General features: G+C 31.1%; 1 protein-coding gene across 1 annotated transcript in view; it reads right to left on the bottom strand.

The window, feature by feature from the left end:
* Nucleotides 1-17,228, bottom strand: part of LOC107441017 (glucose dehydrogenase [FAD, quinone]) — a 30,045-nt gene extending 12,817 nt beyond the window's left edge. Inside the window, exons 1-6 of the mRNA XM_043039169.2 lie at nt 17,059-17,228; nt 13,932-14,095; nt 11,162-11,364; nt 5,437-5,629; nt 4,759-4,887; nt 1,142-1,263 (exon numbers count right to left, since the gene is read on the bottom strand). Coding sequence (XP_042895103.1) covers nt 1,142-1,263; nt 4,759-4,887; nt 5,437-5,629; nt 11,162-11,364; nt 13,932-14,088 — 804 coding nt within the window. The 5' untranslated portion in view covers nt 14,089-14,095; nt 17,059-17,228. The remainder of the gene's footprint in view (nt 1-1,141; nt 1,264-4,758; nt 4,888-5,436; nt 5,630-11,161; nt 11,365-13,931; nt 14,096-17,058) is intronic.
* Between the last annotated feature and the right edge of the window lie 209 nt (nt 17,229-17,437).

The raw sequence follows: 17,437 nt of genomic DNA, 5'->3' as shown, positions 1-17,437 counted from the left end.
CATAGAAAATCTGCTACAAAATTAATTTTATTTAAAAGTAGGCAACATAAGTTATATATATATATGGAACGAGTTATTAAAGAATTAAAATATACAAGTGGGCTGCGCCCCCTGCTCGCTAACGCTCACCAACCCCCGAAAATTGCTACGCAATCTTAAATGGTTTGCTTCGCAAGCCAAGCTCGTTTTGCTCGCGACTAACTTAGGTACATTGCAAATGCGCAAAATTCTCAAAACAATCATTCAAATCCATATAACAACTTTTTTTTTTAAAAAAATTACATCTTTGTAGTAAATACTAAGTCATTAAAATAAATTTGAATTCAAATAAATGACATGTAATTCGTTAAGCCCATTAGAAATGTGCTATAGTATAAAATCTTAAGATAAAATTTCTAAAACTGATATCTCTTTAAAAAGGTTAAAATTTTGGCTATAATTAAGTCTATTAACAATTGAAATAAGTGAATTGCAATGGAAAAACCTGCATAAACAAAACATTATATTTTTAAAAAATAATAACCATGAACGATTCACAACCTTGTTAAAAACATAAGTATAAGTCTTAGAATAAATTCGTAATAAAACAAATAAATTCGTGATATAAATGAAAAATCGTCAAATAAATTCGTAAAAAAAAGCGCTTTCGACAAAATACTAAAATAGAGATCTATCGACAAGGACTACTCACTTCTGCCTAGCTTAATAGTATGAGATAGGTTATTTCAGTTCTCTCTGGTTATTTCAGTTTCTGTTTTTAAAAGCGCTATATGTTGAGCCACCTCTGCTAGATTTGGCATGTGACATTTTTAGCGGCAATCATTGGTCGATTTTCTAGCGTTGCCATTCGGGGAGTTGTAATGAGGCTTTTTTTTGTNGTTAGATATATATATATATATATATATAGATAGATAGATAGATAGATAGATAGATAGATAGATTATGGTATGAATTTACACCTACATTTTATGCTGACTTTACTGAATTTACATTTGCCATTTTACATGAGTTGTCATTATGATTCGTTTGTTTCTTGTTATTTTTTATCTGATTAATTATATTAATTGAAAAATATAACGCTACAATAGGAATTTATTTTATTTTATGCATACCTACACTTCAAAACCTGTATTTTTTTTACCTTATGAACAAAAGCATTTGGGAGTATATGCAAATTCGTCCTGTTCTCTGCTGGTACTAAGTATCCTTTTGCTGCACTACACCGCTGACCATCACGGATATTTGCTTCCGTATCATAAAAACCTATAAAAACAATAAATATCGTACATTACAAATATTACATATTTTATTAAATATATTACATTAAAAAATTTTAGAGCAATTTTCCTGAAGCTTATTTTTATTGTTCAATTTGTTTATAGAATTACTTTCGTCCGCTTGTTCGTATAGATTCATATGTTTCCAAAAAACAGGCTTCCATTTAGTTATCAATAACTTTTGAGCCACTTTTGAAAACTTTTTAAACTATTCTGCATATTTTTCATAGTTTATAGCATCTGTAAACTAAAATAATTTGTTATTCATTTTAGGAGAAACTGCAAAGTTAAGAACAAATTTTTGAGTTAAAAATTAAGAACGTCCCTCAAAGAGTTCAAATAGAAAGTTATAGTACACTTTTGAGTTATTTTTGAAGGAATTCCACACGGTAAAAAAATTCGTGTATAGTTGCCACCATTTCTGATGTCGGAAACTTTTAATTTACACAGTAATTTTATTTTTTTAGGTATTATATGACATTTTAGTTAAAGACATGTCAAAAAGAAAACTAAAAAGGGTGAATTATTAATAACTTTACAAAAAATTAGATTAATAAAAAAAATTATTGTTATTTTTATTTACATATTTTTCATCACTTAGCATTTCTAAATGAATAAAAATACCATTTTAAATTTACTATATTTTTATTAACTCAATGGAATCTTGTTATATTTGTGATGGAATTTCGATTAATAAATGCTTGTATCAATCGAATTTTACAGTCAAAATATAGAAATTTTTCCAACAAGCTTGAGCACTCAAAACGATATTGAACTTTTTTGTAAGAAGTCAATGCAAGATTCAATCATTTTTCGGTCACTACCAAAATAAATGATTAAATAATAATAGTCAAAGAGAATTTCTCGTCAACCAAAGTTTTCTGACAAGATTAAAACTAGTTAGAGCACTCAAATTTTAACTGAAGTTCTATGCTGGATTACAATACTATTTGCAATCATTTCCCGACTGCTAAAAGCAGAACTTATCTCAAAGTTATTGCCAAAGAAACTTTAACACTTATCATATTTCTGACAACTTTCTAATTTACTGCAAAGTTCGGATAATAAGGGTACCTTCATGCGTGACGACTATGCAAGTTTCAATCATTTCCTGAACATTACAATCAGAATTTATCACTATATTATCGCTAAGTTTATTTATCACTTGTAAAAAATGTTGACCGTTTTCAAAATGTATCGATAGTTTAATCATCATCTAGAGCTCCGAGATTGATGACAAATTAAATAATAATTATTTCCTGAGAATTGTCAAGCGAAATAAGGTGATAAATTCTACTTGTAACTTAGTCCCAAATAAAATTCATAGCCATATTGTTGCTAGAAAATAATTTATCTTCAATCAAACTTTCGACAACTGACCGATTAGCTAGAGTGCTTACGTTGTAAATGAAGCTCTGCATTGGTTAACATCTCAACTTTCAGTCCCTTCCTTCCTATTATAAGAACATTTTATAGCTTTACAGCTATCTTCAGAAAGAATTTATCAGCAATGGAAATTTCGACCGTACTCCAACTAATTTAAAAGATTTAAAAGTGAACTGTGTAGAATGGTAATGGTAGTATTGATCATTTCTTGATCTCTACAAATGTAATTTGTGTAATTAAATAACACTTATATCCAATAATAATTTTGACAACTTTCTAATTAACTTAGAATGCTCAAATTTCAACTGCAACTATGTGTATAATGATAATTCGAACTTTTTTAATGATGCTTACAAAATTTATCGCCAGTCAAAATTTCGTCCACTTTAAAACATAAATAAGCACAAAATATTTCACCAGAACAGAAATAATTACAGTGCGGAACATCACTTTTGTAATACACTTCATTAACATCAATAATCAGCATTACAACCAGTGATACATTACAATAATTAACACCAGCAGTCAGTATAATTGTTTTTAATTTTTTAGTTCAATGGAAAAGCGATACATTTTAATTTTTATGATATATTTTAATAACAAGTCATTTCTAAACAGAAACAACTCTTATAAAAATCTATATATTTTTGTACTTATTAAATGTTTATATTTGAAAAGAAGTTATTTGCAGGGTTAAATCCAGAAAATCAAATTTAAATTAAGCGAAAACAAATAGTACCAACCTTTTTTTCTTATCTAATACTAATAATAAGAAATACACTGTGGAAAGATCATAAGGATTCAGTGAAAAAAGTAAACCATTCCCATAACAGCCCATTGTGTGCCAGGGGAGGTCATGGCTGTTCAGTCTCCACAATTCCATGGCCAACGGATTGGTTGTGGCAATGTGATCAGCATTGTGTACAAAACGTTTTTACTTTTATTATATTATGTTCAGCGTAGAGAAAGTTTATGATAATTTTGACAATTTGAGCAGAGATCATAACAAGCAAACTATTCTGTTATAAAAATAGTTAAATTGCATATTAAATATTACTGAGTTTTGAATTATCTTCTGTTTCCTAAATTGATATTAACTGGGGTTCAAATAGTTTTGCTGAAAAATGAAGTGAGAAAAGAATGTTCCAGCGGCTCAATTTGAAAAATAAATAATTATTTTAAGAAATATTTAATTTTTAAATTGAAAGGCTTGTGGCTATATAATGATAAGCACCATTTTAAAACTGTTCAGAAAACCATTTTTGCTAAACAATCAAGCCGATTTTTGTATGTGCAATAAGATTCCTCTATAACAGAGGAGGCGAACCTTTATACACCAACGTGCCATTTTCTCTAAAAAATTTCTTAATGAGGTTAGAAACGTGCCGTCAAATAATTTTAACTTCGTGATTATTGGGATGAGAATAATACTAAATACTATCAACTCAAAACTCTTTATTTACATAGAAAAAAAATACATTCTGCAATGTCTCAGTTATACAAGTAATTCAACTTAAAGTAACATCAGTGTGACTTCTGTTGTTGCAGATTAGATGACCAATAACTTATATTAGGTTGTAAGATGTTAGTTTAAGCAGGACTGTTGATTTTTTTTGCTAGTTATTTAATGTTAGCTTGTTTTTTACTGTTAATAATTGTTTTTTTAGCATTAATGTTTAATTTTTCTATTAATAATTATTTATTATTTTGTTTGTTTTTTGTGAATTTTAATTTAATTGTTACATATGCTTCATAGAGTAATAACATTTGTGTAATAACAATTCATAGTGTAACAACAATTGTGATCGGGGGAGTGCCCAAAATATTGTGTCGCGTGCCATAAATGGCACGAGTGCCATTGATTTGCCATCCCTGCTCTATATATTGTGATACTATCACGATTTAATTCCGAAAAATTGGAAAGTGCTCCTAACTGGAATTCTAACTGGAAATTGGATCAATTTAAAGTATTAAAAATTCTCCCTTAAAAAATTTTTAGTCCCTTAATTTTTTTATTAAATTATCAAGTTATTCGAGTTACGTTCTTCATCTCATTTTGAAATTGCTCTTGAAATATATTAACCAAATCTCTAACCTGTTTGTCTTGGGCCATTGGAATCAAGTATTTCATAACCAATGCTTTCAACTGCTTCATAAAGGTGTCCTTTAATCTTTGGATAATATTTTGGTTTCTCAATCGTTATTGGACCACTTGTTGCATGCCCTGGAAAAGAAAACAACAATTTAAAGAAAACTTAAACTTAAATTAAAAGAAAAAAGAAGAAAACGATACAAGAGTAGTAATTTAAGGAAAGACAATATTTTTCCATTAAGGAATTTTCTCCTTGTTCTCAATTCCTATTTTTTTTTTTTTTTGCATTTCTTTTTCTTTATTATAATATATAAAATCATTTCCGTAGTAAATGATAAGGACTTAAAGACCTAAAAGTGATCTGAAATTTTTTTTTGTCTCTGTTTGTTCATTTCTCGTTTTTTATTGTATTGAATTAGTAAATGCTCTTCTTTCATCTATTCAATGTAACTGAGTAGTTTCAGACTGAATCAGAAACAGTAATTTTGTAGATAATGAATGTTTTTCATATTTTTCAAGGTTTTTATAATTTCTTGCTAAATTTATGGAAAGAATTTTTTATCAGATATTGCAAAGTATTATTTAAAATACCTTTTTCTTTAGAATTAGAAAATATCCCTTCTAGCATAAATTACAAGACTTTAAAGCTTGGAAGTCTATTTATCGACGGTAAATACTTACTACCATTTAATAAGAATTCTGGATATCTAAAATCTTCTAACTTCTTGAAATATGGTAGTACTTCTTCGTAGCTCCAACCTTTTGCTCCTTGCTGTTCCCAATCATCGTAGTTCTTTTCATTTCCTCGGACATACAACTCAGCATTTATTAGACCTGAGCCACCAAGACCCTTTCCTAAAGGCCAAGGAACTTGCTATCAAAGAAAAAAAAATCAACGAAAACTAATTTGTACTAGGGTGATTCTAAAAACATGGGCAAAATTTTTTGGACACACCCAAGCAAACAATTTTTGCAAGAATGCATGGTCGAAAACCAAACGCAAAACCGCTAGAGGGCGTCAAAGTTTATGTTCTTATATGAGGCAAAAACACTCAGAGCACGATGAAGTTAAGTTATAAAAGCAAATTTAATGGCATGTGATTACAATAAGTGTTCAAAACAGTGGCCAGCAGCGGCTATGCGCGCAGTACAACAGCGAAGAAAAGGTAGACTAACATTCTGAAACACACCAGGCATATCACGAACTTGTAATACAAAAATTAAAAATACTTTTGTATTAATAAAGCCATTAAAACTCTTTCGGTTTCATAAAATGTCTTTGTTAAAGAGTAAGGGTAGAGATATTCTATTTTGGGAATTCAAGGCTGAAAACATACCATTGAGTAATAATTAGATTTATATTTGAAAGGATGAGATATTTTCAGAATGTTTTCCCTCTTTCACTTCATATTAGGAAGCATTAAATGATTTTCCATAGTGCGTAGATCTACAAAGGCATGTACGACTGGAACCTTATTACACCAATCTCTGTGCTATTTAAAGTGGGAGCGAAGGTTTTCGCATGTCTCTTGCTGAATAACGTATTCCAATATACATCTGTCGAAACCATCCGAAGTCTTGTCCACTCCACTTCCTTTGAGGAGGGCGGATGTGAACTGTTATAACCACCAGCATATCTTTTAATAAACCTTTTGATAACCTATTATGGCTTTGACTGCATATTTTAATATGAATACACCAATGATAACAGGTATGTAGCCCTGTTATTATATATATATCTGACATCTGTCCAATTAAAAGGACAAGCAACAACAACATATATTGTCTTTTTTTGACCTAACAAGAACTGGTGCTTCTCAACTCTCATTGACATATCTCAGTATCCTCTTACCATGCAGTTTACTCAAATACTGAACAACAACATCTCAGAACATTTCATATTAATTCGTTGTGTCATAATTAAATTAGGCTATTTAATTTATTGTAAACTCTTGCACTAGTATTGTGAAATCGGAATATACAATGTCCATATCAGTTTTTTTTTCATAATTATGATAACTGCTCTTATTCTTGATCAAAACTTAATCAAAAATTGACTACACCCTGAGTGCAATATTTATGGTTTTCACGACATACGAAATAAAGTGAAAGATATAAAGGTAATTAATTTTAAATAAAAGGTGTTCATTATGCTAGGAATCTGAATTCCAACTTAGATTATCCATAATGATACCGTAAATGTATACCTCTAATGAGATTTGGAAAAGTTGAACGCAGACAGCAAAAGAATAGCAATCAAAAGACAATTTTTGTTGACTAAATATTATAAGTTTTCACTAAACTGACAGTTGATTCATAACATAATACTGCACTTGAGATTGACTAAAAAATCAGGAAAAAAATTTATTTTTTGTCATCTCTGAAAGTCATTTAACTCCAAAAAAAGGCGGCATTCCCAAAGTAACATCACCTATCTCAAAAGAACCCTATTTTACAGTAATATTGTCAACGCAGAACATCGAAGTAGGTCTACTCAATGTTCAGCGCCCTCTTCTTAATATACTTTTACTTAATTATATCAAGTTATTTATGAACTCAAGTCATATTGATGTTACCATCTTTCAAATGAAAAAATGAACTTTATCAGCGTTGGCTGTTCCTAGACTTGTATAAAGAGAAATACTATTATTCTGAAGGGTACACACAGGGGCATGGAGCTATGCCATCTATTGCGTTATGGCCTGAGCGGTCGTGGACCAATGGCATAGTAATTTAATAAAAGTGGTCCCTAAGATTTTTAATTTGGTTCATACATATAGTTTGGTGGCGAAAAAAGTAAGAAAAAAACTTATTCTGCTAATTCTTAAAACAACTTTCTTGTCTAGATGACTCGTAAATTTCTGTCAAAGCTGCAAAAATTATTGTCCCTAAATTTTTTTATATGATTATAATAAGTTAAGTAAATTTGATTTTTGTATAAAATCCTCATAAAAATGAAGTAAAAAACGCAAATAATGTCAGATAAAAAATCCATGTGTTCAAACTCTACAAGTTTGAAAAATCATAAATATTTTAGAAATCGATTCAAATTTTTTTTTCAAACGAGATTAAAAGGAAAACAATCTTTACTTTTTGGTCAGAAATCACCTAAAAAAATTTCTATTGCCTAGAGACTGCGAGTTATTTTTCTATCAACGATTAATAAATAAACCTCTCCAAACAATTACAAATTCCATACGCTTTTATTGTCTGAACTTGGTAGCGTAGCAGCGGAATAAAATTAGGAATTGCTCTCTTGAATTAGTCTATGCCTGTCTTAAATTACTCATTTTCAGCGGTGTTATTGCTTGGCTGTTTTTTTGAAGCAAACGTCAAATATACGTAGTTTCCTACTCCCCCCCCCAATTTATGATCCAATCTTTTCGAAATTTCGTCAACCCCTCTATTTTGAGGATCAGGAATTCTTCTCAGTGATAGACCGATCATGGGTTAGAGTTCCCTCTCTGTCTGGGCTAACTGTGTGTGGGAATTTATATGCAATGTAACGCAAATGCAGGTTAGTTCCATGTAACACCAATGCAAACTAACGCAAATGCAGGTTAGTTTCATGTAACGTAAATGCAAGCTAAGGAAAATGCAGGTTACTTCCATGAAAAAGTCCTCTACGAAGGCTAGTTTCTCACAATGCTTGATCAAAGAGTTGTTTTGTTTTCTGGGTTGGATTCAAAATTACAAGGCTACGCAATTGACCATTGGTAGTCGTAAATTCAGAATTTAGTCGGTATTCCAATGCCGGATGTTAAAAAATTACTTTAAAAACTTGCATATCAGTAGTATTTAAAAATTTTATTTTTATTCTATATGGCTCAATAATTGTCATTATGTAACTGTAGATAGACATTTAGGGGTAATATCCCAATATGTAATCTACCTGCGTAATAGATGTTCATTTTTAATACATGAATCTTTTTTGAATATTCATTCTTAGTACCACTGTCTGGTATACATTTACCCGCTTTGCGGTAACGGATGTCTGCACGGATGTTTTTTAAGGTTAAGTTCTGCTTAGTGGTATACTCTATCATACTATACTATAGAAATGTCGCCTATTGATCCGAAAAGTAACTACACAAGTAGATTGCATTTTGGGACCATACCCATTTAGGGGTAAGTATTTAAAAGGTACAAACTCTGTCTTTAAGTAATCTTCCCGTGTATCTTTGAGGAGTTGTTTTATAGGTCCAGTCTAGATCTGTCAACCAAAACGCTCTTCCAAAAAACGGTACATCATTCACAACTGGTGGTTTTTTACCTGCTTCTAATAAAAGAACATTAACACACGGTAACTCTGACAGGCGAGCTGCAACTGTTGCACCAGCCGATCCTGCTCCCACTAAATGTATAAAACAAAATTTATTCTATTAAATTAACCATTACTTTCCAATGCAGTAAAATGCCTATTGAGAGAAAACCATACTTAACTTGAAAAATATTGGGTGAAATTAAATAGACTTGCTAGCATTAGCGAGTGGCTTAAGGCAACAGAAAGAGTAAAATTGTAAGTTCCTTTTTATCTATCCTTAGGATCCCTTATTTCTTCTACTAATTTAGTCATGACAACGTAGAGTATTACTGTAAATGCTAGAGTTATGTTTATAAAGATGATATGGGAGGTTAAAATTATGATGTTTTCAATATTTAAAAGTATTAATATTTTTAATGGTGAAAAATACAAAGTGCAGCACTATCATGTATGTTTTCGTTGAAATTTAACCAATACATAGGATTAAGCCAATTTATAAATCAAAACGTACTTATCTTGTTTCAATTAAGTTAAAACTTTAGATCTAATTTGGTTATATTAACTTATGCATTCTTCACATTCAGATTTACACTTTAAGATTTATACAATCTGAAAGTGCATTGCATCACAACCCAACGTATAACAGATATGTTCTCGAACCTGCAACTTTCTAATTTCATCCGAAAAATTCTGTATCCCATCTGGAAATTAATGCACTTCTACTTCGATTTTCAAAGTTTCTGTATATAGTCTTCGTCTGCCTTGCTGTAAGTTTGTTATTGCTTTTCTTGAATCAGTCGGTGGTATAGTTGCTTGTGGTAACTTACCGTCAACCGCGCAATAACTGCTCTCGCACTGTCTGCATGGTAATGCTCCCCTAATGAAGCTGCCATGTATGTCAGTGCCTCCACTCAATTTCTTTTTTAGTTAGTTTTTTTTTTCATTTTCATTTTTTTTGGATGTTATTTCCTGTTAAAAACTTTTTGACTTTTAATGTTATTTACAAAGTGATTTTTAGTCTGTTATTTCCTGCTGCTTTCGGTTTTCTCCTAGTGTAATAATCCATTTAGTTCTCATGTGAAGTTATAACTTATTTTGTTTTATTTCATCTTAAAATAGATATCATCTTATATAGAGATATTATATTATGTATATAATATACACCGAAGAGCCATTACATTATGCCCACCCTCCATCTATAACAATGGGCTCTCCCAGGTTTTCATGGTTTCTCGCCCAGGAACAATGTTTTCATGGGGCACATTAGGACCCATATTCCTCATAGAACAATCCTTGACGTCTGTAAGATACTTGAACATAGTTGCAGACCAGGTTCACCTATTCATAACAACAGTTTTTCCTGCTAGGGATGGTGTTTGCCAACAGGATAATGCAGCATGTCATAAGGGTTGAATCGTCGAGGAACATTCCAATGACTTTCAAGTCATGTCTTTTCCCCCAAATTCACCTGACCTTAATCCAATTGAGCATTTGTGATCCACCAATTGAGCACTTGGAAAACCAAATTGTGCAGCCACGCTACCCCCTCCCAATGTGAGGGAATTGCAGGACCAGTTGGTGAGCGCTTGGTACCAGATACCTCAGACTACCTATCAGCACCTTGTGGAATCAATGCCACGGCGGGTNCATTGGTAGTCGTAAATTCAGAATTGAGTCGGCATCCAATGCCGGATATTAAAAAATTACTTTAAAAACTTGCATATCAATAGTATTTAAAAATTTTATTTTTATTTTAAATGGATCAATAATTGTCATTATGTAGCTATAGATTGACATTTTGGGGGCAATATCGCAATATGCAATCTACCTGTGTATTAGACGTTTATTTTTTAATGCATGAATCTTTTTTAGTTATGCATTCTCAATACCACTGCCCGGTATACATTTACCCGTTATACCCTACTCTGATGATTTTTTTTAAAAGTTAAGTGCCACTTTCTGGTGTACATTTGCTCGGTTTACCCTACACGGATGTTTTTTTAAGGTTAAGTTCTGCTTAGTAGTATGCTCTATCATACTATACTATAGAAGCGTCGCCTATTGATCCGAAAAGTAACTACACAAGTAGATTGCATCTTGGGACCATGCTCATTTAGAGATAAGTATTTAAACGGTACAAACTCTGTCTTTAAGTAATCTCCCCGTATATCTTTGAGGAGTTGTTTTATAGGTCCAGTCTAGATCTGTCAACCAAAACGCTCTTCCAAAAAACGGTACATCATTCACAACTGGTGGTCTTTTACCTGCTTCTAATAAAAGAACACTGACACACGGTAACTCTGACAGGCGAGCTGCAACTGTTGCACCAGCCGATCCTGCTCCCACTAAATGTATAAAGCAAAATTTATTCCATTAAATTAACCATTACTTTCTAATGCAGTAAAATGCCTATTGAGACAAAATCATGCTTAATTTAAAAAATATTGGGTGAAATTAAATAGACCTGCTAGCACTAGCGAGTTGCTTAAGGCAGCAAAAAGAGTAAAATTGTAAGTCCCTTTTTATCTATCCTTGGAATCATTTATTTGTTCTACTAACTAATTTAGTCAGGACAACGTAGAGTATTACTGTAAATGCTAGTGTTATGTTTATAACGATGATATGGCAGATTTAATTTATGAAGTTTTCAATATTTAAAACTATTAATATTTTTTTAATGGTGAAAAATACAAAATGCAGCACTGTAAATTTCCAAGACTGATCTCTTGAAAATTTAGTGTGAATAACACTTCCATTTATTATGCTTTGAGGTAAGCTATACATGTAGAAACGTACAGTGCGCAGTAAAATTATATTCAAATCTCGATTCCGCAGCGCTACTCGACCGACTTCGTTAAAATTTTCTATTTCGTCATAAAAAAGAATAACATCATTTTAAGTAATGTAAACATTTATGTACCATACAGCTTAATTTTTCGATTATTATTAAATAAAATAATAAATGATGATTAAAAATTATTTTTTGACTGCAGTTATGCACGCATTTTATAAATGCATGCAAAACATTTTTGATTAGCTTAAAAAGTTCTCGAGATATGGCAAAATCAGCAAAAAGTAAAATTATCATTTAGGGATCCTAACTTTCGGCCGTTCGTTTGATTAAACTACTGGGATCATTTTCGCCAGATTTCGGCTAACCCCCATATTTTGATTAAACGAAATTCAAAATCAGTAAAAAGAAGTAGATTTATACAGAGAAAGTACGTTTTTGCCACTGAAAGGTATTCCAAACCAAAACTTAAAAACTTGATTCTAAAACATTTACAGAGAATAACTGAAGATTACTTTGTTAAATATCAGATGGATACATAATTCACATATTTTTAGGATTTATTAGATGAGCTTTGAAATTAATAATGGCAGCATGTATGTTTTCGTCGCAATTTAACCAATACATAAGATTAAGCCAATTTATATATCAAAACGTACTTATCTTGTTTCAATTAAGTTAAAACTTTAGATCTAATTTGGTTATAATATTAATTTGGTTATAATTGTGCATTCTTCACATTCCGAAAGTGCATTGCATCACAACGTTTAACAGATATGTTCTCGAACCAGCAACTTTCTAATTCTGCAACCGAAAAATTCTGTACCCCAACTGGAAATTAATGCACTTCTACTTCGATTTTCAAAGTTTCTGTATGTTGTCTTCGTATGCCCTGCTGTCACTGTTTGTTAATGCTTTTCTTGAATCAGTCGGTGGTATAGTTGTTTGTGGTAACTTATCGTCAACCGCGCAATAACTGCTCTCGCACTGTCTGCATGGTAATGCTCCCCTAATGAAGCTGCCATGTATGTCAGTGCCTCCACTCAATTTCTTTTTTAGTTTGTTTTTTTTTCATTTTCATTTTTTTGGATGTTATTTCCTGATAAATACTTTTTGACTTTTAATTTTATTTACAAGGTGATTTTTAGTCTGTTATTTCCTATTACTGCTTTTCGGTTTTCTTCTAGTGTAATAATCCATTTAGTTCTCATGTGAAGTTATAACTTATCTTGTTTTATTTCATCTTAAAATAGATATCATCTTATATATAGATCTTATATATGTATATAATATACACAGAAGAGCCATTACATTATGACCACCCTCCATCTATAACAATGGGCTCGCCCAGGTTTTCATGGTTTCTCGCCCAGGAACAATGCTTTCATGGGGCACATTAAAGCCTTAATCCTCATAAAACAATCCCTGACGTCTGTGAGATACTTGAACATAGTTGCAGATCAGGTTCACCCATTCATGGCAACAGTTTTTCCTACGAGGAATGGTGTTTACCAACAGGATAATACACCATGTCATAAGGGTTCAATCGTCGAGGAACATTCCAATGGCTTTCAAGTCATGTCTTTTCCCCCTAATTCACCTGACCTTAATCCAATTGAGCATTTGTGGTCCAACTTGTAAAACCAAATTCGTGCAGCCACGCTACCCCCTCCCAATGTGAGGGAATTGCAGGACCAGTTGGTGAGAGCTTGGTACCAGATACCTCAGATTACCTATCAGCACCTTGTGGAATCAATGCCATGGCGGGTGCTAGCAGCTTTGAGGCCTAAAGGTGGTCCTACATGTTATTAGCAGGGTGGTCATAATGTAATGGCTCTTCGGTATATATATATATGTTTGAAGAAACAAGCATCTTTAACTCTATATTATTGCTTTGTTTCTCAAACTTCAAAACATCACTTATGTAATAATAAATGGAGATAACAAAACATTAAAATGAAAATTAGAAAAAACAATAGCCGGATAATTTCAGTCTGGTTTTATCTATTGGCAGCAATTCATTATATACAGAAAGGACATGAGGTTATTATTGATTTTAAGTGTGCATAGTTTGATTATTTGCGCGGCAAGTTCACTTTAATACAAATAGTATTTTCTTACCTACAATAAAATCATATGAAGACCTGATAGATGATGCTGTCTGGGTGTTTGAGGGAGCATTTTTTTGCGCGGCCAATGACATCAGCAGTAAAGGAAAAAGAGGAGAGTTTGCAAACGGTGGCGGTAAATATGAACTTTCTCTTATAATATCATACATTTTTCAACTGAAAAACGAAAATTGCAATCTTAGATTAAGAAAAGAGTGTTACGTTATTACAGTGTCTTAATGTGTGTCTTACAAATTCATGCAAAAAAGTAACCGAAAAATATGTGCTTTAAAGCTCGTGCATTAATACTTAAAAGGGGAAAAAAACATTAAATTTACATAAATTAACGACTCACTAAAGAGTGAAAACAACAAAAACAATTTTGGAAAAAAACAGAAAGGAATCGGATGATAGTTTTTGAAAATGCCGCCACATTTCGACAAAAAATCAACCTGGTGTCTGCATTATCCCATCTTTCTTAGATCACAGATCTTAGATTCAGCACAAAGGATTCAGCTGATTTCAATAATGAATTTATATGTTTTCGTTTCAATATTAGTTTGTGAGCCCTGTATATACTTTTGTCTTTATTTTGGACAAAGTTCGTAAACTATACATTAAAAATCGTCGAATAAATAATTATTTTAAGAACTCTTTAATCAAGTATCATTTGAAGAATTCAGAACAAACTACTTATCTTGTTTAAAATGTTAAATATTTTGATCCTGTTTCGGGTTTTCAAAATTTGTTCAAAGTATGTAATCAGAGTAGGCATAGGTGGGGGGAAGCGGGGGAAAACACACCATTCTTTATTTATTACCATAGTGAGAATCCAAATCACACTAACAATCGTCGTGTGTCCCACTATTTCAAGATAGGGGAAAGTTTCACAAGTATTCCCAATTGTTCCCCAAGTCAAATGAAAGAAAGGGAAACATTTTTAATATTTCATTCATAAAATAGGTCCAGATATTTTTTAATTTCTCACGCTTGTGATCAATGAAAAAACTGTATATATATATATGTGCGTGTGTATGTGTGCATGCTTATATATATATTATGTATATACATTGCAACAAAAAGATATAAATAATAAAAAAATATTTAATAAAAAGTGTTTTAACTCACGAGTAGCCAACAATAATAAAAAATACATACCTTTGAATGAAAAAAAGTGTCGGGTTTCGTTGTAGCAACGTGGCAAACAGCACACTGCGTCGAGGGGAATAGCTGTAGGTTATGTTACTATTGACTGAACAGTTCAATGGCATTATTTGTTTCCATTAAAGTAGGAGTTTCCAGCTTACATGAGGTTGGGGGCCGCAATTAAAACATCAGTCAACTGGCGGGCAGCAACTTAATCAAAATTTTATATAGGATTCTTTTACGTTTAATGGAACATTAAATATTACTGTCAGATTTATATTTAGTTGTACGAAACAAACGTATTGAATTACAAATTAAAATGATAAGTAGATTTTTAAACAACACACAGGATTAATTTTGTGTTTGAATAAACATTTTCTTGGATGCAAAACCAGAGAAATACATATTTTTGCACCATTGGTAGCTAAATTCCACAGAAACGCAGAAGTTAGTTTTTTTAAAACGAAAGAAAAGTATTTAAAAACCCATATGGATTTTTACGAAAATTGTCCGCAAAATGTGACAACTAATATATTTTAGTTCGCGGGCCACCAGAAAGAGGCTTTGCTGGCCGGAAGCTGCCCGCGGGACGCCAGTTGGTAACCACTGCTTTAAAGGTATATTGGCTGCTGATGAGTTGCAACACATTATATATTTTATTATTTATATCTATACTTTTATCTATTATATTAACACTTTTTATTACATTTTTTAGTATTTAGAATCATTTGAATTTGTTATAATATATGCATATATATATATATAAATATATATCTGCTCTACTTTTCGTCGGCAGCATTTGAGCGCATTTATTGGAATATAATGGCTTTTTATCATTTAAAAAATTTCTAAATGCTAATTAATTAAACAGGCCACTTACCTGCTTAATTCCATCGATTGTATGTATAAATTAAATTGATACTTTAGATCTAATTTGGTTATAATATTAAGCTTTGCATTTATACAATCTGAAAGTGTATTGTATCATAACGTACGCTAGATATATAGTGTCTAAGGAAATCGGAATTCACGCATTCAAATAACTCAGCTTGCAACGTTAAGATCAAAAATATATATAATTTTTTTTTAAACCAGGACTATCAAGAGCTATCTTATTGTCACGAGCAGGAAAGAAAGAAAAACGTGTTTCAAAGCTAAAGTTTTTTATGAATAGAAATAAATCGATATTTTATCTATTAACATTTGAAACAAAGATCTTTTAAGCTCAAAAATACTTTTAAAACGTTGTTTATTTGATTTGTTTTTTTAATATAAACATAAAAAAAGTTCTGAAACGCTAAATTGTTTTTCTCTTTTTGACATGGCAAAAGCGAAATAAAATAATTTGTTTCAATCAAATAAAATATAAATATTTTATTGTAAAATATAACTAAAACTGCTAGAGCAAAATATTATGGGTCATGTTCATAAATCCAGTCTCTAATACAGATATAATCTGGAATCAAATTTTATCCCCTTGTTGTAGAGTTTTAATNAAAATGTTATTAATAACAATTAAATATTTTTAAAAATCTACTTCCTATTTTAATTTGTAATTCAATACTTTTGTTTTGTACAACTTGGTAAAACTCTGACAGTAATATTTAATGTTCCTTCAAACATAAAAGAGTCCTATAAAACATTTTGATGATGTTGCGGCCAGCCATTTGATTTGTGCTTCTAATAGTGGCCCCCGGCCTCATGCAAGTTGGAAACCCCTGGTATATATTATAGTTGGTGGCAGCTGATGAGTTGCAACACATTGTATTTTTTATTATTTATATCTATACTTTTATCTATTATATTAGCACTTTTTATTAGACTTTTTTAGTATTTAGAATCATTTGAATTTGCTATAATATATATATATATATATATATATATATTTGATTTGCAGCATTTGAGCGCATTTATTGGAATATAATGGCCTTTTATAATTTTTTAAAAATTTCTAATTATTTTCTAAATACTAATTAACTAAACAGGCCACTTACCTGCTTAATTCCATCGACGGTATATGTAAATGAATTTAATACTTCAGATCTAATTTGGTTTTAATATTAGCTTTTGCATTTATACGATCTGAAAGTGTATCGCATCATAACGTACATTATATATATAGCATCTAAGGAAATCGGAATTCACGCATTAAAATAACTCAGCTTGCAACATAAGATCAAAAATATGTATAATATTTTTTAACCCAGGACCATTAAAAGCTATCTCATTGTCACGAGCAGGAAAAAAAGAGAAACGTGTTTCAAAGCTAAAGTTTTATATGAATAGAAATAAATCGACATTTTATCTATTAACATTTGAAACAAAGATCTTTTGAGCTCAGAAAAACTTTTAAAACGTTGTTCACTTGTTTTG

The sequence above is a fragment of the Parasteatoda tepidariorum genome, chromosome 4, assembly GCF_043381705.1.
Source record: "Parasteatoda tepidariorum isolate YZ-2023 chromosome 4, CAS_Ptep_4.0, whole genome shotgun sequence".
Classification (NCBI taxonomy): Eukaryota; Metazoa; Arthropoda; class Arachnida; order Araneae; family Theridiidae; genus Parasteatoda; species Parasteatoda tepidariorum.
This window is presented reverse-complemented; position numbering and strand designations above follow the sequence as displayed.